The sequence below is a fragment of the Mercenaria mercenaria genome, chromosome 10 (assembly GCF_021730395.1).
Source record: "Mercenaria mercenaria strain notata chromosome 10, MADL_Memer_1, whole genome shotgun sequence".
Lineage (NCBI taxonomy): Eukaryota > Metazoa > Mollusca > Bivalvia > Venerida > Veneridae > Mercenaria > Mercenaria mercenaria.
Window position 1 is genome coordinate 19,452,655 of NC_069370.1, and position 27,864 is coordinate 19,480,518.

At 34.7% G+C, this 27,864-nt stretch overlaps 1 protein-coding gene across 3 annotated transcripts in view; it reads right to left on the minus strand.

The window, feature by feature from the left end:
• The window catches only part of LOC123559719 (pleckstrin homology-like domain family B member 1), a 204,683-nt gene that overhangs the window by 169,354 nt on the left and 7,465 nt on the right, over positions 1-27,864 (minus strand). For all 3 annotated transcript variants that reach the window (XM_053552415.1, XM_053552414.1, XM_053552413.1), the window contains exons 2-3: positions 15,457-15,551; positions 1,684-1,802 (exon numbers count right to left, since the gene is read on the minus strand). In XM_053552415.1, the coding sequence (XP_053408390.1) occupies positions 1,684-1,728 (45 nt within the window). In that variant the 5' untranslated portion in view covers positions 1,729-1,802; positions 15,457-15,551. The remainder of the gene's footprint in view (positions 1-1,683; positions 1,803-15,456; positions 15,552-27,864) is intronic.

Below are 27,864 nucleotides of genomic sequence, written 5' to 3' on the forward strand. Positions count from 1 at the left end.
TATGCAGTCAAACTGGCTAAGGTAGCAGTTGGTAGTTTCCAGCCACAGATTCGAATTGGCCAGGGTCAAAATCTGTCATTAGAGATAAAACCTTGAAGTCAAGGCTGTTTTGATGTTTGAAATATTTGTTGATGTGAGTTTGTGATTAACAAGTTTAAGAATGGTATGTTGCAGAAATTCTGGCAGATGCGAATGTAAGCTTGATGGCATCATTTTCATATAACTGCTTGAAATGCATATATACCACTATCAGCATTGAGCGTCTCGTGAACTGTCAAATGTCATATAGGCCTCACACAGTTGAAAATAGTGAAAAAAATTATCGGTTGACAGGTATTTTTGTCCAGCTGTGCAAGTAATACTTGAAACTGAGTACAGAATGCAAGTGGCCATTTGGCTCTATCATTTCCCCTAACATTTTAAGGCCAGTTGGAGATATGGCTAATTTGGGCTGAAATGTCATGCATTTTCGCGGGCTGAAATTATCTTTCAGGTGGCTTGTGGATTTAAAAATCTATGCTTTGTATGAAGTTTACTACGTATTTTATTTCTTCTTCAAGTAAGATGTAAAACCGGTATCTTTTTATTTTCAGGTCTGCATCTCGTAAGATATCAGAAGCCGTCTGACTTGGCCACATCGCTCGGAAGTCCGAAGTACTAGAAAAAAACGCCATCTGCTACCTAAGTGCCCACTTACATTAATCATTTCAAACAAATTCAGTATCAATTAAACTAGAACAAGTTACAACTTCACTCAATTAACATTCAACAAATTTATGCAGGAACTTGCCCATGCATTATTATGCATTCGTAATCTGCAATAAGCTGACCAAGTGCTGTGTCAAACTGCCGCACCTATGATTAAATACGAATGATTGGAATACTTAATTTCTCCTATCTTCAGACAAACATTTTACCATTCAAATGCAATACTTAAATTTTAGTGGTAAATACTGCACTAAATTCAGCAGTAGATTCAGCAGTAGATTCAGCAGTAAATACAACTGAATATTCATCAGTAAATTCAGCAGTAAATAAGCTGATCCACAACAGCTACAACTCTAAAACCTTAAAATCCAAACTGCAGCGTAACAAAAACTTGCATTTTTAAGTACAGTGTTGAGATAGATTTTTCTCATATCCAGCCTAAACTTAAAGGGGCTAGTCTTCTGACCTGATTAAAACACATCAAATCTTTGATCTTTGATTTCTCACATTAAAGTATTTATCAAACAAGAGCTGTCCAAGTACAGCAACGATCTACTTATGCAACAGCCTCATCAACTGTTATAATATTAAAGTTGGAAAGGGGCACAATTTTGTAATAATACTATACAGAGTTATGGAACATGTAAAATGCATGTCAGCTAAACACAGTGGACAAGTGTCCATTCCCATTAGTGGGTACTGGGATACCAGGTTACATACAAAACTTAACAAAAGCATTGCCAAGAAAAGGGCAAATTTTGTAACTATGCTATGAATGTCAGATCATCACCAGAACAAGTGTGTGAAATTTCAATCCCTTCAAACAAGCGGTCACTGAGATACCAGCTTATAAACCAAATTGGGACACCCACCAAAACCAACACACGGGAGAGTCCAATAGCTCTATCAATTATTCCAATAGTTAATTTAAAAATTACTTCATTGAGAACTGAAAGTACAAAACATACTGCCAACCTGTTTATTTTTCCTTCTTTTTCTTCTTGCTCCACTGTCAAACATGGCAGTGTCTGTCAAAGCCCACAGGTGGCAGCAAATATTGTCCTTTTCACTCAAACCATTCTATTTCTTTTCACCTGGAAAAGATTATTTTCTTTCATTTAAAGCTTATCTGACAATTTAGCAAAACTGAGACAAAAGCCAACATTGACTCAACCACAGCTTTCATACCTTTTCATAATTCAAGCCAAGGCTGTTTCCCTATATCTAGGGAGAAATCACACACTTCCCAGACTTAGTTCTTCAATACCTCCTAGATGTAGCTGATACACCTAAAAGATCTAGTTCATACACCTCCCGGATCTGATTCATACACCTCCCAGATCTAGTTCATACACTGCCCAGATCTAGTTCATACACCACCCAGATCTAGTTCATACACCACCCAGATCTAGTTCATACACCACCCAGATCTAGTTCATACACCTCCCAGATCTAGCTATGCATAAAATAGATTTGTGGTCCAAGCAACAGGATGGAAGATTCACTCTATCAGGGATAACAGAAATTCACAGGAGCAATACAGAAGAAAGAGACTAGTACAATTAGGTAATAACCTTGGATGGAAACATTCCTGCTGAAGTGGGCTGCCAGGAACTTCTTGCCCAACCGCTGTAGAATTTTTAATATTATGGGGCCTTGGACATCAGGGGATTTAGTCAAGATTTCCAGACAAAAACCAACAAACAAGTGGACTACTGACTCCCTAACAAGCTCACTTGACCTTGACTGCTTGACCTTGAATATAATTATGTATGAGAGGAAGAATCATGAACGGCAATATTATTTTGTGTCTAGTATAAAACAAGAGCTGTCACTAATGGTGACAAATGCCCCCGCAGCGCCTTGATCTTTGACCTGGTGTCCTTGACCTTTGACCTTGCAACCCCAAAGTCAATAGGGGTCGTGTACTCAATAAGTACTATCAGCATGTAAAGTTTGAAAGTGCTGGGTGCAGTTGTTTGCCAGTAAAGATCCTTCATGCAAAAATTTAACATTGGCCCCTGTGACCTTGACCTTAGACCCAGTAACCCAAAAGTCAGTAGGGGTCGTGTACTCAATAAGTACTAATAGCATGTGAAGTTTGAAGGTCCTGGGTGCAGTGGTTAGCGAGTAGAGTATCTTCATGCAAAAAGTTAACATAGGCCCCTGTGACCTTGACCTTTGACCTGGTCACCCCAAAGTCAGTAGGGGTCGTGTACTAAATAAGTACTACCAGCATGTGAAGTTTGAAGGTCCTGCCTGGTGCAGTGGTTCGTGAGTAAAGTGCCTTCATGCAAAAAGTTAACACTGGTGAAACGAACGGACAGACATTGGTGTGACGAACGGACGGACAGTTGAAAACTAATATGCCTCCCTTGGGGGGCATAAAAACATAAAACAGATTTAGTGAGCCCACTTGAACAAATTTAAAAGAAAACCTTACTGAGGGATACTGAGGACCAAGCTAAGAATATAGATCTGAAAAGGGTTTCAAAGGAAAAGGTCAAATGCCCCTATCTGAAGAAATTTAATAACAGAGGACACCATAAGAATGCTACAGAAAAAGTTTGAAGAAGATCCGTTAGTTTAGTTTATACTAATTTATTTTAGCTCAATTGTGATGAAAGCTTTAAGCTTATTTGAACCCCTCTCGAGTCCGCTTCCTGCAAAAACCAGTACCGGTATCATACGAGCAGTCATGGTCATGACCCCAGTGGGTCTTAAAACCCACGACACTGACACCTTAACCACTAGACCACCACCCCTTACGCACTTCATGTGCAAAAGTTGTTTCAAGGTTTTTCTGTTTTTAAACCTAATGGCCCGAAATGCCCATATTTTGAAAGAAACTTTGAAGAGGACGTTAAAATGATTAAAATGATGAAGATTAGTCCACTGGTTTATTAGAAGTTGCCGTTTAAAGATTTTTCTATTTGTAGCTCTAGCAGTCCCCAAAGGGACAAAGCACCTTAATTTGTACCAAGCTTTGAAGAGGGCAATATAACAGTGCAACAGACCAAGCCTGATGAAGATCCATCAAGCTTTTCATGAGAAGAAGTCAGTCAATGGTTTTTTCTATCTTTGATTCTTGCTGCCCCGTGAAAGCTGTCTAACAGAACCATCTAAACAACCACGGGAGAGGACCTTGACGGGACGAAGCAGACCAAGTCTGAAGTACAAATGTAATTTTGACCCATAGATTCCAAGGAGAAACTAGAAAATGCTTTTGTAAAAAAGCGCATGTCTCCCCCAATGCAAAGTCCTATAGGCAAGAAGTCAATAGGGGTCAGGAGCGAAAGTCAAAGAGACACTGATGGTTGGCTGCAGTAGGGATCATCTACTTGGCATGTCCAGTCATCCCGCTAAATTTCAACACTCTTGGCCTAGTGGTTCTCAAGTCACTGTTCAGGCTCCTGTGACCTTGACCTTTGATCAAGTGACCTCAAAATAAATAAGGGTCATCTACTCTGCATGTCCAATCATCCTATTAAGTTTCAACATTCTGGGTCAAGTGGTTCTCAAGTTATTTCCAAAATATGATTTTACATGAACAGGCCACTGTGACCTTGACCTTTAATAGACTGACCCCAAAATCAATAGGGGTCATCTACTCTGCATGTTTAATCATCCTATGAAGTTTCAACATTCTGGGTCAAGTGGTTCTCAAGTAACTGATCGGAACTGGTTATCAATGTTCAGGCCTCTGTGACCTTTACCTTTAACGAAGTGACCCCAAAAACAATAGAGGTCATTTACTCTGCATGAACAATCATCCTATGAAGTTTCAACATTCTGGGTCGAGAGGTTCTCAAGTTATTGATTGGTAATGGTTTTCCATGTTCAGACCCCTGTGGCCTTGACCTTTAACAGAGTGACCTTAAAATTGTTAGGGGTCATCTACCCTGCATGACCAATCATCCTATGAAGTTTCATCATTCTGGATCAAGTGGTTCTCAAGTTACTGACCGGAAATGGTTTTCAATGTTCAGGCCCCTGTGACCTTGACCTTTCACAGAGTGAGCCCAAAATCGTTAGGGGTCATCTACTCTTCATGACCAATCATCCTATTAAGTTTCAACATTCTGGGTCAAGTGGTTCTCAAGTTACTGACCGGAAATGGTTTTCAATGTTCAGGCCCCTGTGACCTTGACCTTTAATGGAGTGACCCTAAAATCGAAAGGGGTCATCTACTCTGCATGTACAATCATCCTATGAAGTTTCATTATTCTGGGTCAAGTGGTTCTCTAGTTATTGATCGGAAATGGTTTTCCATGTTCAGGCCCCTGTGACCTTGACCTTTGATGGAGTGACCCCAAAATCAATAGGGGTCATTTACTCTTCATGACCAATCATCCTATGAAGTTTCAACATTCTGGGTCAAGTGGTTCTCAAGTTATTGATCGGAAATGGTTTTCAATGTTCAGGCCCCTGTGACCTTGACCTTTGACGGAGTGACCCCAAAAACAAGAGGGGTCGTCTACTCCAGCAGCCCTACAACCCATAAAGTCTGAAGGTTCTAGGTCAAATGGTTCTCCAGTTATTGCTCGGAAATGAAGTGTGACGTACGGACGGACGGACGGAAGGACGGACGGACGGACAGGGCAAAAACAATATGTCTCCTGGGGGAGACATAATGAAATGTTCATGAAAATTGTGGATAATGGACACTGGACCCTCCAACTATACCAATAACTCACCCTGAACCTTTGCTTCAAGTGAGCTAAAATGTTGTGTCCAGTTGACTCTTATAATGATGTAACATGTAAAAGCAATAATCCCCACAGACAAGCACTGCTGGTCATGCTAGGATAAAGGGTGGAATAGTAAGTATTGCTGACAGATTAGTACCTAGTAAGTATTGCTGACAGATAAGTACTTAGTAAGTATTGCTGACAGACTAGTACCTATCTGACGATGTCTCAGAACTGTATCTTCAAGATGTTTATACTACTTTCACTTCAGCAATTTGATACAATGTTAACTAAGATATCTATGAATAATTTACACAGAAAGACCATTCATTTAAAAGTTTTTGCTATAAGGTTTAGTCCTATTTACAAAACAAGACAAGAATGAATATTTCCGCACAGTGTATAAACAATTTATAATGTTTTGTTATACACTGATACCCAAATATATCCCCAAAGAGACCTTGATTAGTTTTCCAAATAATTTTGAGAACTTGGAGGAATTCTGAAATATGTTTCATAAATCAAATGCCTATTTCTACATTCATAATAGCTTTCATGATGTCACTTTCAGATGCTCTTTAATAAAGGAGACAAAAAACGCAGAACCCGTCTGCAAACATTTCACAAAACCTGCAAATAAAAATATAACATGAATGCCACCGCGAGTTTTGGAAAACGCAATAACTGTTTCCATCCCAGTGCCTAAATTTTTTCTTTTTTATCAGACCAAAAAAGAAATCTTGGAAAAAAAGCCCTTCAAGTTGGGTAAAATTACTGTATACATGTTTATCATTTGCTACAGCAGACACCAGTTATTGCAGCCGTAAAATCTATTTGTGGCATAAAATGAGACATTATGCAGTTAAAAAGTAAAAGCAATGTTTCTTTTTCCATGCATTAAGAAACCAGGTATCAATTTATATCACTCAAGACAACAACAACAACAGGTGTACATATAGAAAAATACCCACTGGCTGCTATAACATGGTCTGGAATGTCGTCTGCTATTACCATCAGCATTCCGGGGAACATTTTTTGCCTGCTTCTCAAAATGAAATAACTAATTAAAAGAAACTTTTTTTACAGTTTCAAGTATTACAGCAATGTATTTCATTAGCTTAAATAACCATTTCGAACATATAAAATGTCCAATGACAAGAACTCAAAGACTTCAATAGCTGTTGCCTATAATGACTTTCATTTTGAAAGATTTTTAGATTTTTATATAAATATTAACATAATCAAATCATGGCCTTTGTGCAACAAAAGGTTAAGTATCTTTGGCAAGGAAGGAGGGCATAAAAAATTACACAACCAAATTATATGTATGACAGTGTCTAGGACTTGGAGCTAGAGTTTACATCTACTGACTAGGCATCCAATTCATTATTTCTTCCAGAACAGAATGACTGCCTAAAGAACAGAAGTATGAGAATTGTTTTATCAGCTGTTCTGCAAGGACAAATCATGCTAAAAACCCTGTGATTAGCACTGTTTTGTGCAATTTAAGCACTTGCACAATTTATTACAAATACAACAAATGGAAGACATGTACCATTTCCACCAGCCCAGTGGGACATTTAAGGTATCAAACTGTCCAGAAATAGGTCCCTATTCCTGACTACAAGGGGCAAGGCATATAGAGGACAATTTAATGATGTTCACTTTCATGGAAAACAAACGTCAATAAGGCTTATAATGATTTAGCTGTCACTTTTTTGTTACAAACATGAAATACATTAAATCCTTGTTAAATTTTACTTTCAAGGATTTTAATATCGGGTTCAGTCAGCAGGAAATATTGAATCTAAAGTTTCCGATTACCTCCCTTTATAGTACTAGTTGTGTAATTGAAAGTATTGGCTTTCTAACCATGTCATTATACATACATTCTTTTTGGACTACTGCTTTATCTATTTTTAACATAAAAATAAATATCTTAAGGGATTTTATATTTTAAATGTGCCTATCTGTCTTATTTTTATGCCCCAGAAGGGAGGCATATTAGTTTTCAACTGTCCGTCTGTTCGTTCGTTCGTCACAACGTCAACTTTTGCATGAAGGCACTTTACTCGCGAACCACTGCACCCAGGACCTTCAAACTTCACATGCTGACTTTGGGGTCACCAGGTCAAAGGTCAAGGTCACCAGGTCAAAGGTCAAGGCGCTGCGTGGGGGCATTTGTCACCATTAGTGACAGCTCTTGTTCCTCATATAATACCACACACCAAGATGAATGGTGTTATAAAGATGATTCTGTCATATTTTCATGATTTCATATATTTGTTACCAGCAAGCTTTTGTCAATTTCTTCCAGTCTTTTTTTTAATTAACTAAGGTAAAACTGTACAATAACTACATTAAACTTTTTGCAGGGAAACATTCCCATAATTCTCCCCAAGACTTAAAATTTATCTAATTTTTCTAAAGAACATTTTCTGAAACAGGTTGCTTTAATTTTAAAACCTGAAAATTGAATAATTAAGATCCTATCTAACACAGAAGAAACAAAACCTCCCAAGTCAAAGTTTTCAATTATCATAAGCTTGTGTAGAATTTCTATCATTTCTTTGAAAGAGTTGAATGTCCTGGATACATTCCAGCAAGATTTTACGATTCCCACTTTAGTAAAATATTACACACTCCAAAGCACTTATGGCTATCAAAAATTAATTGATTTTCCAACCTTTTTCACAGGGCATGTTACCTTTACCTGCTTAATACCACAGTTATGTAAGTGATGGCATTATTATTAATATGGCAGCTTTACAATGTATGTGATGCTGTTATTATGAATGTGACAACATTATTAAGTGTGACATCGTAATAATATAATGTATGTGATAGTTTTGCAATGTATATTAAACATTATTATATCTGTAACAGAAAAATTACATGTGACAGCTTTATTATATATGCACCAGCATTATAATGTATGCACAGACAGCATATTTTATGTCTTAGCATAATTTTATATTGGCATTATTATGTATGTGGGACCAATATAAAGTATTTATATTAACCCTTAGCCTGCTGCAGGCGAATTAACAGCCTTTGCAAACAGCTTGGAACCAGATCAGACGCCGATTAAATCGGCGTCTGATCAGGTTCCAAGCTGTTTGCTACTCTGACAATATTTCTTCCAATTTTGGAGCAAATTGAATGAACTTTACAATTTTAGCAGACGACATTTCCAGCAGACGACAATTTATCTAGCATGCTAAAGGTTTTAAATTAATCAGCATTAATATGTATGTGACAGCATTAATGTGAATGTGACAGCATTAATGTGTATGTGACAGCATAATTACATATGTGAGAGCATTAGTTTATGTAACAGCAATATTAAGCATGTGACAGCATAATCATGCATGTGCCAGCATTAAAGGTGGATAATCAGATTTTGGCCATGTAACGGATTTGTTTGAAACTTTAGCATTTGATTATTTACACTCATTTATGTTAACTTAACACTTAATACAAATTAGATTTTCACTGGAGGTATTTTTAAAATTTCATTTTCCTATCCTGGTTGCCCAACCAAGATAGAGTTATTTTATCATAAGTATAAATTTAATAAACATACTTTGCCTAAGGAAATGTATAAATATTAGATATATTGTAATATATTTGTAAAATATTTGCATTAAAAATTATGTATTTAGATGGAATTCATTAGAAACGCAAGTTTGAAAAATGATTATTACCTCCCTTTGCCTATCTTGGTTGCGCAACCAAGATAGATTGGAAATAAATGAATTCAGAAGCTACACACAGCTTTTAAACTTGCATTTTGGTTCAGATTGTTCAATAGTTGATATGTCTATCAAATGCAAATGTAAAACTAGACATTGTATCGAAATAAAAAGAAATACCTAGCTTTTTATATACTTTCATATTAAAGGGGAGTAATTACAAAATTTTATAAAAATAATAAAATATACATTTCAAATAGGAATCTAACTCTGTGTAATTGGTCTTTTTGTTCCTTAAATAATTCTCTACCAGAATATACAAAAAGTAAAAAATGTCATTAAATGTTGTTTAAATGTGATTGACCACCTTTAATATGTATGTAAATATAATTATCCTGTTCTGTCATTATTTTGTATATGAAAGAATTATTATATATGTAACGACATTATTTATAAAGTATGTGACGGGATAGTTCTTTTATGATGATGCAATCATGCACATGACAGTGTAATTAAACAAGCAAGATGAATATGTGTGACATGGAAATAATTTCTATGTAAATGACAACATAATAATAATATTGTTTTTGACAGCATAATTATGTGTGTAATAGCAACATCATGTATGTGACAGTAATATTATGTATGCAACAATATTATAACTATGTGTTTTGCAGCAATTTTATCTATGTGACAGCATTATTATGTATGTGATGGCTTGCACTGAGAAAAACTTGCAACAGTAGCAGAAAATATTCTTAATGAACACTATTTTCACTAATTCCAATATATATTTACAAAAATAATTTTATTTACATCTACACACATTATAATTCCACTCCCTAGCATTCATATATAATACCAACAGTTATCTAATCAAAAAACCATTTCAAACAACATTTTATTGAATCCAATAAATCCTTAAATATTGTTTTTACAATACCACATGCAGTGTAAACATATGAATTTTCTTTTTTTACAGGTAGATTTTCACTCCATCGAGAGACGCTTGGTTCTGTGACTGTTTTGGGTTTCTTTTAAAGGTGGTCAATCACATTTAAACAACATTTAATGACATTTTTTACTTTTTGTATATTCTGGTAGAGAATTATTTAAGGAACAAAAAGACCGATTACATAGAGTTAGATTCCTATTTGAATTGTATATTTTATTATTTTTATAAAATTTTGCAATTACTCCCCTTTAATATGAAAGTATATAAAAAGCTGGGTATTTCTTTTTATTTCGATACAATGTCTAGTTTTACATTTGCATTTGATAGACATATCAACTATTGAACAATCTGAACCAAAATGCAAGTTTAAAAGCTGTGTGTAGCTTCTGAATTCATTTATTTCCAATCTATCTTGGTTGCGCAACCAAGATAGGCAAAGGGAGGTAATAATAATTTTTCAAACTTTCGTTTCTAATGAATTCCATCTAAATACATAATTTTTAATGCAAATATTTTACAAATATATTACAATATGTCTAATATTTATACATTTCCTTAGGCAAAGTATGTTTATCAAATTTATACTTATGATAAAATAACTCTATCTTGCTTGGGCAACCAGGATAGGAAAATGAAATTTTAAAAATACCTCCAGTGAAAATCTAATTTGTATTAAGTGTTAAGTGAACATAAATGAGTGTAAATGATCAGATGCTAAAGTTTTGAACAAATCCGTTACATGGCCAAAATCTGATTATCCACCTTTAATAAGTTTTAGGAGACTGTTCTACTGGGCTTTTATCTGTTTTGGGAGAGTTGTTCTGTTTGGCTTTTTATCTTCTTGTAGATTTTTTATACTGTATTTTATCTGTTTTGGGGGAGTTGTTCTGTTTGGCTTTTTATCTTTTTGTAGATTTGTTATACTGCATTTTATGTCTTGTGGGAGTTGTTCTGTTTGGGGTTTTATCTTTTTTAGATTTGTTATACTGCATTTTATCTGTCTTGTGGGAGTTATTCTGTTTGGCGTTTAATCTTTTTGTAGATTTGTTATCCTGCATTTTATCTGTTTTGGGGGGTTGTTCTGTTTGGCTTTTTACCTTTTTGTAGATTTGTTATACTGCATTTTATCTGTCTTGTGGGAGTTATTCTGTTTGGCGTTTAATCTTTTTGTAGATTTGTTATACTGCATTTTATCTGTTTTGGGAGAGTTGTTCTGTTTGGCTTTTTATTTTTGTAGATTTGTTATACTGCATTTTATCTGTCTTGTGGGAGTTGTTCTGTTTGGGGTTTTATCTTTTTGTAGATTTGTTATACTGCATTTTATCTGTCTTGTGGGAGTTATACTGTTTGGCGTTTTATATTTTTCTACAATTTTTATACTGCATTTTATCTGTTTTGTGGGGGTTCTTCTGTTTGGCTTTTTACCTTTTTGTTGCACTGCATTTTATCTGTCTTGTGGGAGTTGTTCTGTTTGTATTTTCTATATCTGTTTTGGGATTTGTTCTGCAAGGATATCATCATTCCTGTTTTGGGGATTTGTTCTGCTGGAGGTGGTTTTTTATATCTGTTTTATCATTGTTCTGCATGGTTTTCATCTCAGGTTTTGCTGTGCAGGCTCTTTATCTGTTCTGCGGATTTGTTCTGGACACTATTTATTTGGGGGATTTATTCTGTAGTTTTTTTTTTCATACTTCTGGATTTTGTTCCTCTTGGAATTTTTATCTGTTTTGGGGGATTTGTTCTGCTGAGTTTTTATCTCTATTAGTTTTTTTCTGCTGTTTTTTATCTATTATAGAAATTTGTACTGCTCGGTTTTTAATCTGTATTTTGATTTGTTTGTTTGGGGTTAGTTTTGCTGGGTTTTTATTTTTTTTTTTTGGGATTTATCTTGCAAGGCTCTTATAGGGTTTGTTCTGTCAAGTAGTTTTGGGGGATTTGTTCTGCTGAGTTTTTATCTCTATTAATTTTTTTCTGCTGTTTTTTATCTTGTATTACAGAAATTTGTTCTGCAGGTTTTTTAATCTGTATTTGGGTTTGTTTGTTTGTTTGGGGTTAGTTTTGCTGGGTTTTTGTCTGTTTTGGGATTTGTTCTGCATGGCTGTTATAGGGTTTGTATTGTAGTTTTTAATCTTTTTTGAGGATTTGTTTTGCTGGATTTTTTTTTGATTTTTTTTATCTGTTTTGGGATTTGTTCAGAAGTGTTTTTACTATTTTGAGGATTTTCTCTGCTGTGTGTTTATCCTATAAGTGCATTAGTAACTATAACCAGTTCTTTTCAACAAGAAACTAGCAACTTCCCCTCATGTAAGATTGGTGGGGATGAAATATTTTGATGTAATCTCTTTTGTTCTCTGCTCTCCCTTTTAAGATAGCCAAGTTTAAGCCAAAGATGTTACCACTATTTTTGATTTATAACTCACCTTTAAACATACTTGTAATAAGAGAAGGCACACAAAAAGTGAAAATGCACTTGGTAAATCATGCAGTATCTTTACAATACATGCATGACTCAGTTAAGAAAATGTCTGTTTACATTGCATTCATATCAGTTTGGTCTCCAGAGTAATCACTTCAAAAGTTTATTAATAATACAAAATGTGTCAACACAGAACACCTGTATTAATTATTACAGCTTTTATATATTTCTTGTGCAGAATTTCCTAATTTTTAACATATAAGCTGATGTAGAAGAACTATTACTTTTAGCATCACTTTTTTTTTTTAACAATCTGCATTCGTGTTACACAGCCAGGTATACTTTTAGAGATACTGCTGCTCTCTATGGCTATTTTGAATTTGCAAGTAGAACTATTTGCAAAATAAAAAAGCAAAGCATAAAAAATATCAAGGAGCTGTGCTTTCAAAATGCAAACTCATGCCCCCCAGGTGAATCACCAAAGATGTTGTTTTTTGAGGTTTGAAGTTCAAAAGTAATATTCGAAGATAATATGAAGGTCAAGGTCATCTTCATATAGGTCAGATTGTAGGTCTTGCCGCATGGTTTGTTGAGTGTGAGTATGAACTAAACTGGGTCATTCATGTGGGCTGTACGACCAAAAATGTCTTAAGTTTCAAGGTGAAAGTAATATGCGGGTCAAGGTCATTTATATATAGTCTATTTTATGGGTCTTGACTGTTGAGTGTATGAACTTAATCATGTCATTAACATGGGCTGCAGGTAATCTGGTTCATACGGACGGATAAAGGCCAAGGTCATCTATACATAAGTCATTTTGTAAGTCTTGCCACAAGGTTTGTTTAGAGTCAGTAGGAAGTAAACTGGGTTATCTATGTGGGCTGTAGGACCAAAATTATTTTTAATTAAGGTGTTAAATTCGATTTATTTGTTTTGGGTTTTAACAGTATTTCAGTTATGTAACAGCAGGCAGTTAACCTAACCAGTGTTCCTGGATTCTGCATCAGTACAAACCTGTTCTCCACAAGTAACTGCCAACTTCCCCACATGAATCAGAGATGGAGGACCAATGATTTCAGACATAATGTCTTCCATCAAATCATCACAGAGAACATACGCACCACCTGAGGATCGTTCTCGCAACCCCGAGATCCATAGATCTGCGCTCTCCCTATTGAGCTAAGTTTGAAAGTCATATAAATGTCAAGGTCATTTATATATAGGTCAGTTTTAAGGGCTTGCTACAAAGTTTGTTGAATGAGAGTATGAACTAAATTGGGTCAATGTGGGCTGTAGGACCAAAAATGTTACTTTTTAAGGTTTTAAGTTTAAGTTCAGATTGTGAAGGTCATATGAGGGTCAAGGTCATCTATATATAGGTCAGTTTGTAGGTCTTCCACAGGGATTGTAGAGTTTGAGTACCAACTTAATCTGGTTAAACCTAATGTTGGCTGTAGGCAATCTGGTATGTACAGACATACAAATGGATGGACAGATAGTTCAATCACTATATGCCCAGAGGCATTAAGAAGCATAACATTAAAACCATTCTGGGGTACAAAAAAAGTGTTAAACACAAAACTAACAAAGTAATTTTATGGACTGCAAATCATGCACTATGCATCATCTGTCACTGCAAAATGACCTTCATAAAGTTCTGTCTGACATTTAAAAAAGAATGAAATATGTCCACATGCAGTTTACAATCTAAATTTACAACAATTTGCCCACAAATTTTACCATCAGTCATAATTTTAAACAATCTAAAAATTTCTTTTGAATGCTAGACAAATTTACACAAATGTAGTATTTGGTAAGCCCAATGATATAAGTTATTTTTTTTTGTCTAAATTGTATTATTTGCTAACATACCACAATCACACCTAAATAGCTAAATACAGAAAATGCTGTAGATCTCTAATTCATTGTGAGTTTGAACCTCTGGAGCAAGGCAACCCTTAAAGGCAAGGCATCTATAGTATACACTTGTTGAATAACTTGTCAGTCAAAAGTTTAAATCAAGCTATTGCTCAAGGTCCTCATGGAACAGCTTGCCAGTCAATTGTCAACACTATTGCCCTATGTCTAAATGACAGAGAGCCAATAGTTCTGACTATTGACCAGCAAGCCATTTAATAAGCATTTTATTACATGATGTCAGAAATTAATTTACATAGTTTTATTTTCATTTTTAACCCTTAGCTTGCTGGCGGTGATTGGTTTTGCCTTTGCGACCAGTGTAGACCAAGATCAGCCTGCACATCCGTGCAGGCTGATCATGGTCTGCACTGTTCGCTACTCAGTTAGTAAATTTTCAGTGAACACCCCTTCGAATAATAAATGGTATTGCCCAAACTGAATGATGGAACAGTCCATTTTAGAAATTTAGCAGGCTAAGGGTTAATAAACATGCATTGAATACAGATCACTCATATAGCACTATGGACTATGGAACTATGGACCAACATTTTATATAAGGAATCATGTAATGATGCAGTCTGTTAACTGACCACTGATTTTTCAACCTCCCAGATACACTGAGGGATGTGGGGGATATAAAGGAATACAAAAGCTAACCTAAGTGCCAGTGTAGAATTACGCTACATTATTAAGTGATAACAATATATTATTAAATTATTTAAATTACACAAACTATACAAATTTATTAAATTGTCTGTTACTTTTTTCATTTCATTCGTATGTATATTGTATACTAAAACATGGGAAAACATTAGCATTCAATTACATATACATTTATATGTTGAACAATTGGTCGCTTTTCCAAGAACTGATTCTTGTTATACCATTTGACTATAAATGTCACAATTAAATTTTTAAAATGTGAAAAAAAAATCCTGTCTTTTTTTCTTTTTTTATATATATATACAATAAGTGCAATAATTCAATAATCTCAAGAATGAAAAGTCCTTTATTAAAGTAGATACTGACATAAAAACATAAGATTCACTTAACAGAAGGTAAAGCACTTACCTAAATCTATCAGACCTGTTAAATCATCCATCAATTTATCCTAAAATATATCTCCCCAAAAACATGTTGACTTTCTACCAGGAGTAGATGCAGTTCTGCAGATAGAGATTATACAGATAGAGATATAGAGAGTAAAATGACATTCCTGAGAACCTATCTCTGTAATCAGGACAACCAAAACATATGCTCAACTAATGAGCATTTGAGACTCTTGTTATGAGATGGGGTAAATAAAAATTAAACTCTAGATGTCATTTTAAAGGGGCAAGCCTCCGAGTTTATGTCAATATTTTCAAAACTTAAAAAAGTGTTTTTCTTTGTTTTTATTTTTAGATATAAAGTAAAACCAAACTGATTAATATATCAAAACATAAATGTAATATGTAAAGCTCTTAACGGTGATTCCCTTTAAAGATCACTTTAAACAATTACAGTCAGAAGTAAGTCCCTTTAAAGGCTCATAATGCCTTTGTTTATAATGTGGCCTATACATCTTTTGTTTCCAGCAGAAATATGTCTTTTTTCTTGTTAAATCCTACTTTTCGATAACTGTTTTCTCATGTATTTGCCAAAGCTTTCAATACTCACTAACACAGTAGCAAATATTATTGAATTCACTGTTTCTGATTACCTCCCTTTATTGCTCTAACTTGATAAGTTCATGGTAATACTGAAAGTAGTGATTTTTTGACCATGTAATTGCATAATATCTATTTGGATAGCTGCTTGATCTGTTTTTAACCTTATGGACCTTTAAGCTATTACTGTCAGAGGCAAGTCCTTTCAAACTATTAAAAGTCACAGAAAATTATGTCCGTTTAAACTATTATAATCAGAGATGAATCCATTCCTATTACAGTCAGTCGAACAATAACAGTAAGGTTGTAACAATTCAGAGGCAAGTCCTTTCAAACTACTAGAGTCACAGAAAATTAAGTCCCTTTAAACTAATACCATCAGAGGTGAATCCCTTCCTATTACAGTCAGTCAAACTATAACAGTCAGACTGTAACAGTTCCACTCTTCCATGCTTGTTACAGGATAAAATAGTTGCCTTGAAATTTATTTCATTCACATTTATTGGTATTTTTAAAAGGACAAGGTAAAATAATACAGAAAACAAAGAAATAACTCAATAAGGTGGAAATAATAAAGTTTAATGAAATAAGTAGAAACTAGAAAATGCTTTTGTAAAAAAGCGCATGTCTCCCCCAATGCAAAGTCCTATAGGCAAGAAGTCAATAGGGGTCAGGAGCGAAAGTCAAAGAGACACTGATGGTTGGCTGCAATAGGGATCATCTACTTGGCATGTCCAGTCATCCCGCTAAATTTCAACACTCCTGGCCTAGTGGTTCTCAAGTCACTGTTCAGGCTCCTGTGACCTTGACCTTTGATCAAGTGACCTCAAAATCAATAAGGGTCATCTACTCTGCATGTTCAATCATCCTATGAAGTTTCAACATTCTGGGTCAAGTGGTTCTCAAGTTATTGATTGGAACTGGTTATCAATGTCCAGGCCCCTGTGACCTTGACCTTTGACGGAGTGACCCCAAAAACTATAGGGCTCATTTACTCTGCATGAACAATCATCCTATGAAGTTTCAACATTCTGGGTCGAGAGGTTCTCAAGTTATTGATTGGAAATGGTTTTCCATGTTCAGGTCCCTGTGGCTTTGACCTTTAACAGAGTGACCCTAAAATCGTTAGGGGTCATCTACTCTGCATGACAAATCATTCTATGAAGTTTCATCATTCTGGGTCAAGTGGTTCTCAAGTTACTGACCGGAAATGGTTTTCAATGTTCAGGCCCCTGTGACCTTGACCTTTGACGGAGTGACCCCAAAATCGTTAGGGGTCATCCACTCTGCATGACCAATCATCCTATGAAGTTTCAACATTCTGGGTCAAGTGGTTCTCTAGTTATTGATCGGAAATGGTTTTCAATGTTCAGGCCCCTGTGACCTTGACCTTTGACGGAGTGATCCCAAAAACAATAGGGGTCGTCTACTCCAGCAGCCCTACAACCGTATGAAGTTTGAAGGTTCTAGGTCAAATGGTTCTCCAGTTATTGCTTGGAAATGAAGTGTGATGTACGGACGGAGGGATGGACAGGGCAAAAACAATATAACAATATGTCTCCTGGGGGAGACATAATAAATGAGTAAGGCTTTTTTCAAACAAAAGAAAGAAAGTATGTCTTTAAATATGGTTCAAAGGGAATTAACTAAGAAGTTTTTACAGAACAAGGGGTAATAACTCAGTGAGGTTTTATGGAACAAGAAAGTTTTTTCAATGGAATAAGGGGAAGTAACTTTATAAGGAATATATCCTGTTCCATACCTTACTTAGATATTCCCCATGTTTTGTAAAGCCTTATCAAATTATAACCCTTTGTTCCATAAAATTTTACTCGGTTCCATAAAAATCTTATTTTTCTCACTTTGTTTAATAAAACCTTATAAAGTTACTTCCCCTTGTTCCATTGAAAAAACTTTCTTGTAACAAAGCCTTGGTGCTGAAAAACGACATCAAACCTAAACTACACTTTTTGTTTGTTTTTTTGTTGAATTTCTCTTTACACCGACACAATTATAGCTAGCCATATGGCCATGTTTCAGCTTTCCATGGTGGAGAAGAACCAAGGTGTCCCTTCTATGCCTAATAGGAGGATCACAACCATACTGGTCAGGGGCAAGTGAAATTTTAGTTTGAATCTTACTGAAAAGGAAAAGTGAATATCTAACCGAAACTCTCTCCCAGACTTATCTTTCTAATCGGTTGTTAAAAGCACTAAACACATGCTCAAGTAATGAGAATTTTAGATCCTAATTCATAGATATGTTAATAAAACAGCACTTACTGCATTGCTGCTATACTCAAAATGACATCCAAGAAGTGCAGCTCTCATAAAAAAGTATTAACCTGTTTCTCAGAAGTAATCTGTATTTACTTAAAATGACAAGGGGTGAAAGATTTATCTATCATTTTTCACCTCCTAAGTTTAGTATATTTTGGAGTTAAATGTTTTGTTGAAGCAGCATTCAGTCAACTTGTGTTTATGTCAGCCTAAAACAGGAGAATGGCTAAAATTTGATTATAATTGAGCCGTGCCATGAGAAAACCAACATAGTGGGTATGCGACCAGCATGGATCCAGACCAGCCTGCACATCCGCGCAGTCTGGTCAGGCTCCATGCTGTTTGTTTTTAAAGCCTATTGGAATTGGAGAAACTGTTAGCGAACAGCATGGATCTTGACCAGACTGCGCGGACGCGCAGGCTGGTCTGGATCCATGCTGGTCGCAAACCCACTATGTTGGTTTTCTCATGGCACGGCTCATATATGTATGACTTTTTGTACTTCCTTCCTTTAATTTGACAAACTGCACAGTTTATAAACTAGCGCACTTTCATGAAACAATATTTTTACTGATCAGTAGATAAAGACTTAAAAATCAGGGACAATATTTTTTAAAATAACATATTTTGATATAAAAGATTTAATATTTGGTTAAATATATTAACTCCCTTTTATACGTATCAGTGAACTAAAAGAGTTTAAAAAAGGTTACAGGATCGCATCTTAAACAGTATTAAGATCGCAGGATGCCCGCTGCATTAGCTTGCAAAGCAAGCCTTATCTGCAAACTTAATTTCTATGCGAGCATCTGCAAGCATTATATTACATGACTGCAATCTTTTTAAGTTTGTAGTAAGCTTGTGCAAGCTTATAGCAAACTTCTCACAAACTAATGCCGCATGCTTGTATTTTGGTTTGGGCTTATCTGGCTAGTTACCAGTATGTCTTGGACACTATAAGTGGCACTGTTTATGACTGCATAAAAAAAGGGTGGAGTAGTTCTTACAAAAAAAGCTTTTAATCTGTTTTTTTTCTTCCTACCTATCTCACATATCAAAGATTTAACTATACAGTATGATAAGAAGCTGACATATTTCGGTAATGAGCACTTATTTAGGACCACTTGAGACTAACTATTGGGTAATTCAATTTCAAGCCCCTATACAGGAAGCTGTTACAACTTTTTACATTTAAAGCAGGTTTCTCATACAGTGCTGGTTTTCCTTTTACGAGTTTTTATTAATTTTTGTTCCTAACATTTACCAGAAGATGCATCAACAGAATTTAAGTCAATGAAATAGCAACTTTCCAGGTTTAGAATCAAAGGCCTGAATGGCCTGAGTCGGTTAATGATTGATGTACTGACAGTATAGTCTACCAGTTTCAGTTTGTTTTTAGTTTTTTTCTTAAAATTTCATAACACAGCTCGATATTTACCCAAAATATTATATCCAGATACGATTACACTTTTCTCCAGTTTGAGCAATACATTTTACAAATTGTGATGATACGAAGACAGGGTGGCCACCAAAAATCTGAAGTAAATTTCCCTGATAATTCCCTGAATTTCCCTGACAGGATAGTCAGTTTCCCTGATACTTTGTTCAGCGTAGCAACAATTGTGAATATAAAATAATGTAGTAATATTATGGCCTCCATCCTCCCCTTCTAGCCATACTTTCTCCACCAATAAACTTGTTTATTTTACATCTATTTTATATATATATGAAATTATATTTATTTATTATATTTTGAAAATATACTCATTATTTATTTTATTTTCAGAATCCTGTTTGAATAATCAATTATATAGGTAATTTAAGATCTCATTGAGCAACTTCAGTAAGAGTAGTAGGCATGGTAAGTAACAACTCAAAACAGCTCAAAAAAGAAAACTTCAATACTTCAGCAGCAATGACTTACATTTCACATACATGTACATACCATTTTTTATTTTGTAACTTGTTGTGATACTAATTCCAGTGTCTTTTATTGCCTATAACATTGTTTATTCAAATTAACAATGTGATTACAGCTTTAATCAGTTATCATGTTTTAATGTAAATGAACTGAGCCTGATATTTAACATTCTCCTTTACAATGCCACAAAGACACTACAATCTTCATAATCTTCATAATCATACTGCATATTAAAGCAGAAGGTTACAAATAAGCCTTTAAGCATTACAAATATATAACTTTCTAAACATTATCAATGTTCTACATCACAAACATTCTAGCAATTCAGGTTTCTAACAAGCCAACTCACAAAACTACCAGTAACTGCAGTTTTCACTTTGAATTTAAAACACTATTAATGTTAGTACAGTGGAACCTCCCTAATCCGAACCCCTCTAATCCGAAAACCTCTCTAAACTGAACGAATTATTTGGTCCCATTTTTTCTTATTCATTCTCTATTGTAAAAATATCCTTATAATCCGAAACCTCTCTATTCCGAAAACCGAACAAACTTTTGTGATTTTTATATGTAATTGCATTAAAATCTACTCTTCTAATCCAAACCTTAGTCAATGTTTCTGATGTAAACCTTGCTCATTTTTGACTTTTTTGAGTCTGTTTACAATTTTAACTATTACTCTTTATAAAGGAGTCAACAACAATAGGCCCCAACATCGATGATCAAAACTCATGCTAGATTTTTGCTTTGTAGATCCATGCAATAAGCACAGGTGTGAAGAAGCAAGTTCAAGTAGTTTGTTTGAATAGAAGTTTGGAAAAATAGACATATATGCAATAAGTACTGCCAATGTAAAAGTTCCATATAAATCTGTTTATCCTGTACCTTCCTCAAAACTGTTTGTGCAATCTGTTCATTTAAAGCAGCAAATTTATTCACTGAAAGTGTCACTAAATCGGATCATTACAATAACCGGACAAGTAAAATATTCTCCTTTTAGCTACTTTCTGGGAATGTAGGAGTGGTGAAAAAATGTTTACAAGTGATATTGAGTTGAATTAGCATGAAATTTACATTACACCAAACCAATCTACTTGCTGCTTATAATTTGATTATTTTTATTAGTCTGTACACAAAAAGATAAATTTACAGATCATGTGTAAAAAATAGCATAATTTTTCATTCTAAAATAGAAACCTTTCTAATCCGAAAACCCCTCTAATCCGAACTTTTCTGTTGGTTCGAGCATGTTCGGATTAGACAGGTTCCACTGTACAACTATGTAAATCAAAACAGGATGTTACATATACACATAAACAATCCAGCACTTTAGTTACTAATATGAGGCAGTGGGAAATAACTTTTCCTGCAGTTTTAACTTTCAACTTAAAAAGAAAAATATTAAATCTAGACAAATGGTCTTCAAAAATTGACATAAAAGTTTCCTAAACTAGAGCTATCACTAAAGGTGATGAATGTACCCCCCGCATGCACTGACACAGTACAGTGCAATTTGACGCACACAAGATTGCATAATTTGTGAACTGTATGTATATAGACTGTATGTATACAGTATAGTAACAAAAAACAAAGTCCCATAACTATGCAGAATATTTATCTAAAAGGATGTAACATGCACCATGCACAACTAGGGTTGGTACTGATCACTTGTGTGAAGTTTCATTAAATTGTGTGTAAGGGTTTGGTAGATTAGGCACGCACAAGACTGCATATGCAGACTGTATGTACATAGTATGTTAACAAGAAACAAGTCCCATAGTATCTTAAACAAGAAACAAAGTCCCATAACTCTGCAATTTTTGTCGCTGAAAGAACCTAACATGCCCCATGCACAACTACTGTTGTTACTGATCACTTGTGTGAAGTTTCATTAAATTGTGTCGAGGGGATGAGGAGAGATGGTGTGCACAAGATTGTGTCTATGTATATAGTATAGTAACAAAAAAACAAAGTCCCATAACTCTGCAAATTTTTTTTCTGAAAGAACCTAACATGCCCCATGCACAACTACTGTTGTTACTGATCGCTTGTGTGAAGTTTCATTAAATTGTGCCAAGGGGATGAGGAGAGATGGTGCGCACAAGATTGTGTCTATGTATATAGTATAGTAACAAAAAAACAAAGTGCCATAACTCTGCAATTTTTTTCTTTTAAAAGAACCTAACATGCCCCATGCACAACTACTGTTGGTACTGATCACTTGTGTGAAGTTTCATTAAATTGTGTCGAGGGGATGAGGAGAGATGGTGCGCACAAGATTGTGTCTATGTATATAGTATAGTAACAAAAAAACAAAGTGCCATAACTCTGCAATTTTTTTTTCTAAAAGAACCTAACATGCCCCATGCACAACTACTGTTGGTACTGATCACTTGTGTGAAGTTTCATTAAATTCTGTCAAGGGGATAAGGAGAGATGGTGCGCACAAAACTGCGTCGACGGACAGATGGACAGACAGACAGACAGACAGACAGACAACCTGAAACCAGTATACCCCCCCTTACAACTTTGTTGTCGGGGGGTACAAAAATAAATTAGTCACTAAATTAGCATACAACGGTCAACACCTCCTTGCATTCATAACAACAATTCATCTTTCTGGTAAATTGAATTTAAAACTCAAGTCATGACATGGGACCCCAGCATAATGACTTTGTGGCCAGTATGGATTAAAAATCAGGAACCATCCTGTTCATTTTAATTTTATAGACCTATGGCTGTTACAGTTAATGTGCACAAACAAACAACATGGATCCTGATCAGACTACACAAAATGTACAGGCTAGTCTTGATTCCATTGCTGGTTTCAAAGCCAAAGAGTTTTCTCATGAAGTTGCTAAGTCTTACGGTTTTTAAAAATACATTTCATACTATGCTATTCAAGACCAATGCTAATGTTTGTTAATAACTAGCAAAAGTCTAACAAGCAACTACTACCAATACACAGGTGCTTCTAATGCATGATTCAAATGTTGGTATACCTTTTGTTAATGTCAGTAATGTACTGACACTCAATTCATTTTAGTTTTTAGTTGTGTAACAACTTCTGCTTGCTTTCAAAGTACAATGTATTAGTATTTGAGCTCTGGGGCAATGGTTGCTCAATTCCATTTTAACTTCTCCCATTTCAGAAACAAAAACGTATCTCTTATAGCTGATGAATAACAGTTTTAGAATCATCAAACAGTGAGTGCATTTGCTAAGTATAGTATTCTGTATTACGGTATATAAAATAAATGTAACTATTATGAAGAAGAGAAACCACCAGTAGCCAAGACATAATTATACAGTCTTTTAAATTTTTTATTTCAATTTTTGAAAAATTCCCTGATAATTCCCTGATATTTTCAAAATTTTCAAATTCCCTGAATTTTCCATGCAGGGAATTTTTTTTAGCCTTTTTCCCTGTTTTCCCTGTTTTCCAGAGTCGGTGGCCACCCTGGAAGACATTTAGCAGCAATTGGCAGTATCTGACATTGAAGTTTACGGTTAAATTACCTCATATTTAAATCTTTTCATAAAAAAAGTTGTTTCGTTTCGCCAAACATAGATGATCTACTTTCGAATTCAAAAACTACAAGAAAATACAATTTAATGTTTCGCCGATTTGTTTATTTCTCGAAAAATAAGAATTAAAATCATTTCTAATATCAATAGTAACTAAACAAACCAGTAAGAGCTTCTTCTTCCGATAATTTATCCGTTTACTGACTGCAAAATTCAACCCACGCAAAGTTTATAGAAATCATACGATGCGTGTTTACGTTCAATGTGGGAGAATTAAGGCTGATCGGCTATGTTACCTAACGCATCCAGACGATTCAGATTTTGTTTTTAAAAAAGCACTGTGTGCGTTTCTGTAATTTCATATACGTTTTTATACGCTTAGAAATTATTAGACATGCGTATTTGCATTATTTCTATACGTAATTTACGCTAATACGCATCTTATCTGGAGCCCTGCTGGAACTATTTTTTGTCTTTCGCTGGATGTTACCCAAGCTTTGTAAGCCTGCGCAATTCTTAAAATGCACATTTATGCTTAATGAGTTACATTCGAGAATTGCACAATTACAAGTCATAACTAGAACTGTCACAGGAGTGACTCATACCCCCTTCATATGGTCTTGTCACAGAAGAATGGAAACCATAAGGAATCTTAAAAATACTTTGGAGTACTTCATCCTGGGCTTCCACATATAAGTAATACTAGTATAATACTAGTATAGTAATACAAGTAAATATATTAAATCTCTAATATTAGAGATACACTAAAAGTGAATACAAAAAAGGGTCTTAACGACCCATGTTACCACAGAAAAATGTTTTTACTTTCTACATAGGACTTATAATAAAAAAGTTAGAAAAATACCTAAAATACTGAAAATCTAAAAATAGGATTTCTAAAAATAGACTAATTCCTGGGATTTAAGGGGAAGAAACTCAGTACAAAAGTTAAAAAAGGGTTACTTCCCTTTGGCTCTAAGCCAATCAGAATGAGATTATAGTGAAAATACATCAAAATTAACCTTAAATTCTAGGTAAAAGGGAAACAATTCAAGAAAAATTAGATGTCAGAGTTATGCACCTTGTGTCACATGATGTGGGTGATGAGGTGGAACATCTATTTTAAGTCTGGATCAAATCCATTCAGTAGTAACTGAGATATAGTGAAAATACATCAAAATTTACCTTAAATTCTAAGTAAAAAGGGGCATAATTCATGAAAAATTGGTGTCAGAGTTATGCACCTTGTGTCACATGATGTGGGTGATGAGGTGGAACATCTATTTTAAGTTTGAATCAAATCCATTTTGTAATAATTGAGATATAGTGAAAATACATCAAAATCAACCTTAAATTTAAAGTAAAAGGGGACATAATTCATAAAATATTTAGGTCAGAGTTAAGCACCTTGTGTCACATGATGTGGGTGATGAGGTGGAACATCTATTTTAAGTTTGAATCAAATCCATTTAGTAATAACTGAGATATAGTGAAAATACAACAAAATTAACCTTGAATTCTAAGTAAAAGGGGACATAATTCATGAAAACTTGGTGTCAAGAGTTATGCACCTTGTGTCACATGATGTGGGTGATAAGGTGGAACATGTATTTTAAGTTTGAATCAAATCCATTTGGTAATAACTGAGATAATAGTTTTCGGGACGCGACGGGACGGGACGGGACAGGACGCGACAAAACTGCCTCCTATAATGTTTGGTGGGGGTATAAATATGACAGATTACATCGTATATTGGTCATAGCAAAGGGAATTGACACAACTTAACTTCATTCATGCAGTGAACTGTTTGAAATTTGAGAAATCTAATGGAACTACATCCCTTCACATGTTATTCGGTCCATTTAGAGAATCGTTGGATAGCAAGGACTCGTCAAAAGGCTTTCAGCCTTTAGCCGACTCAAAAATGGAGATAAGACACCGTACCAAAAATAATGTCTGACAGGCACGTACAGGATATTTTCATTTAATATAAGTATATAGTGCACCAAACACAGTACAGGTTATAAGGCAACAAACAGGACTAAAAATTTTGATTTCATGTCCATAAAGTATTTTTATATCATCTGGAATCACACAGGCAGCAAAACCAAGTGTTCACACGTTGCCTCTTTAGTCTGGCTACCGACTTGATAATCTTTGTTTTGTTTTTTAGAAAAAAAATAATTCTGTTATATATTCTGACTTTATCAGTCTTAGCTCTGAGAGAAGAAAAGGGACATAATTATACAAAATTTAAATAGCCTCAGGAGTTATCTCCTATGAACAAAACATACGGTCTGAACACAGACTATTGCCTCTTATTCCAAATCTTTCTGTACAGAAATTGTCCAAGAATCACATGGGACTTCTGCATGCCAGAGGATGGCATAAAATATTTTATGCAGACTTCAAGCACTCTTTCATTTTACAGCATATAAAAATGTCAATTGCCACCAACCATTTTTTTTTTAATTTTAAAGCTTTTTCCAGTAAATTATTATCTACCAGGTATGTCTGATCAGCAAATGCTAGATACATATGTTACTTGCTGATTCATGCTCATCAATATGCCTGTAATAATTCCTTTAGCCATTCACAATTACATTACTTCCCTTGTTCCATAAAACCTAAATTATTTTCTTTCATTCCATAAAACGTTGCTCAATTACTTCCTTTTTTCTATAAGGCTATACTAAATCATTTCCCCACGGACTATACAACTTTTCACAAAACTTTACATATTTATACCCCTTTTTCCTTAAGCCCTTAAATCAAATTATTTCCCTTTGTTCATATAATTATATCCTTACTCAATTATTTCCCTTTGTTCTGTAAACTGCATTACTCAAAATTTTCCCCTTGTTCAGTAAGACTTTATTCATTTATTTCCCTATGTTTTAAGGCATTACTAAATCATTTCCTAATGTTCCAAAAGACAGTGCTCTATTATTATGTATCTTTGTTCTATAAAACCAAGCTTGCCCAACTACCCCTTTGTTCAGTAAGACCTTGCTTACCTATTCTCCTATGTTCCATAGGACTGTACTCAGTAATTTCCCCCTGACCTTACTCAATTATGTATCTTTATTCCATAAAACCTCGCCCAACTATTTCCCCATGTTCAGTAAGGCCTAGCTCAATCATTCTCCCATGTTCCATAGGACTTTACTCAGGAATTTCAATATGTTTCGTATATTAGACCTTACTCAATTAATTCCCCCTGTTCCATCAAACCTCACTTATTTCTCAATGTTCCACAAGATCGTGTTCAATTATTTCCCCTCAAGAAACCTAGCTCATTTATTTTCCTTGTTAATTAGTACTGCTTTTTCCTTCTGACTACACTACACACACCCAACCCTCCTACTCCACTCCAACAGACACCAAACCTAGCAGACTTGATACTGCAAAATTAATGTTTTAATTAATTCACATATATAACATCGTAAACTGTATTTTAAATACTATTCCTTTCAATACAGTACATCCAGGACAAAAACTACTATAGGCATCCATAGTTCTGGCAAATCAATATTACAAAATCTTTATTCATTTCTGATACAACAATCACAAAAACTGAGAGTTACAACATCACTTCAAAAGAGCTATCGTTATGCGAAATCAATCAAATATTGCACAACAAGATAAAATAAATAGCTTAACCATGTTAGCTGCAACATAACACACTACTTTCATGTCTGAGGAAACAACACAAAATTTGAAGAATTTCTTTTGAATTAGTTTTGATCACCTATTCTATTCTTATTACAGAGATAGCAACATATAGCAACACATGGGCTGAGTGCAAAACTATTGTATCTCATTCTTACATATTTACAACAGTTTTGCGCTTCGCCTTCGTTTAATAAATAAATTTTATCGTATTACTTTTTTTACTGTTACAGTATCCTTGAAATTTGTTTGAGCTTGCAATATACTGTAAAATTATTTAATTTCGTGGGCATGAAATTTCGAGGTTTTGGTCAATACAGCAATTTCGTGGGGATATAAATTCGTAGATTTCAACTTTTGAACATAAAATGAATGGATGGGAATTTTACTTCTTCCTTTGGATTAAATTTCGTGGATTGACTCAATCACG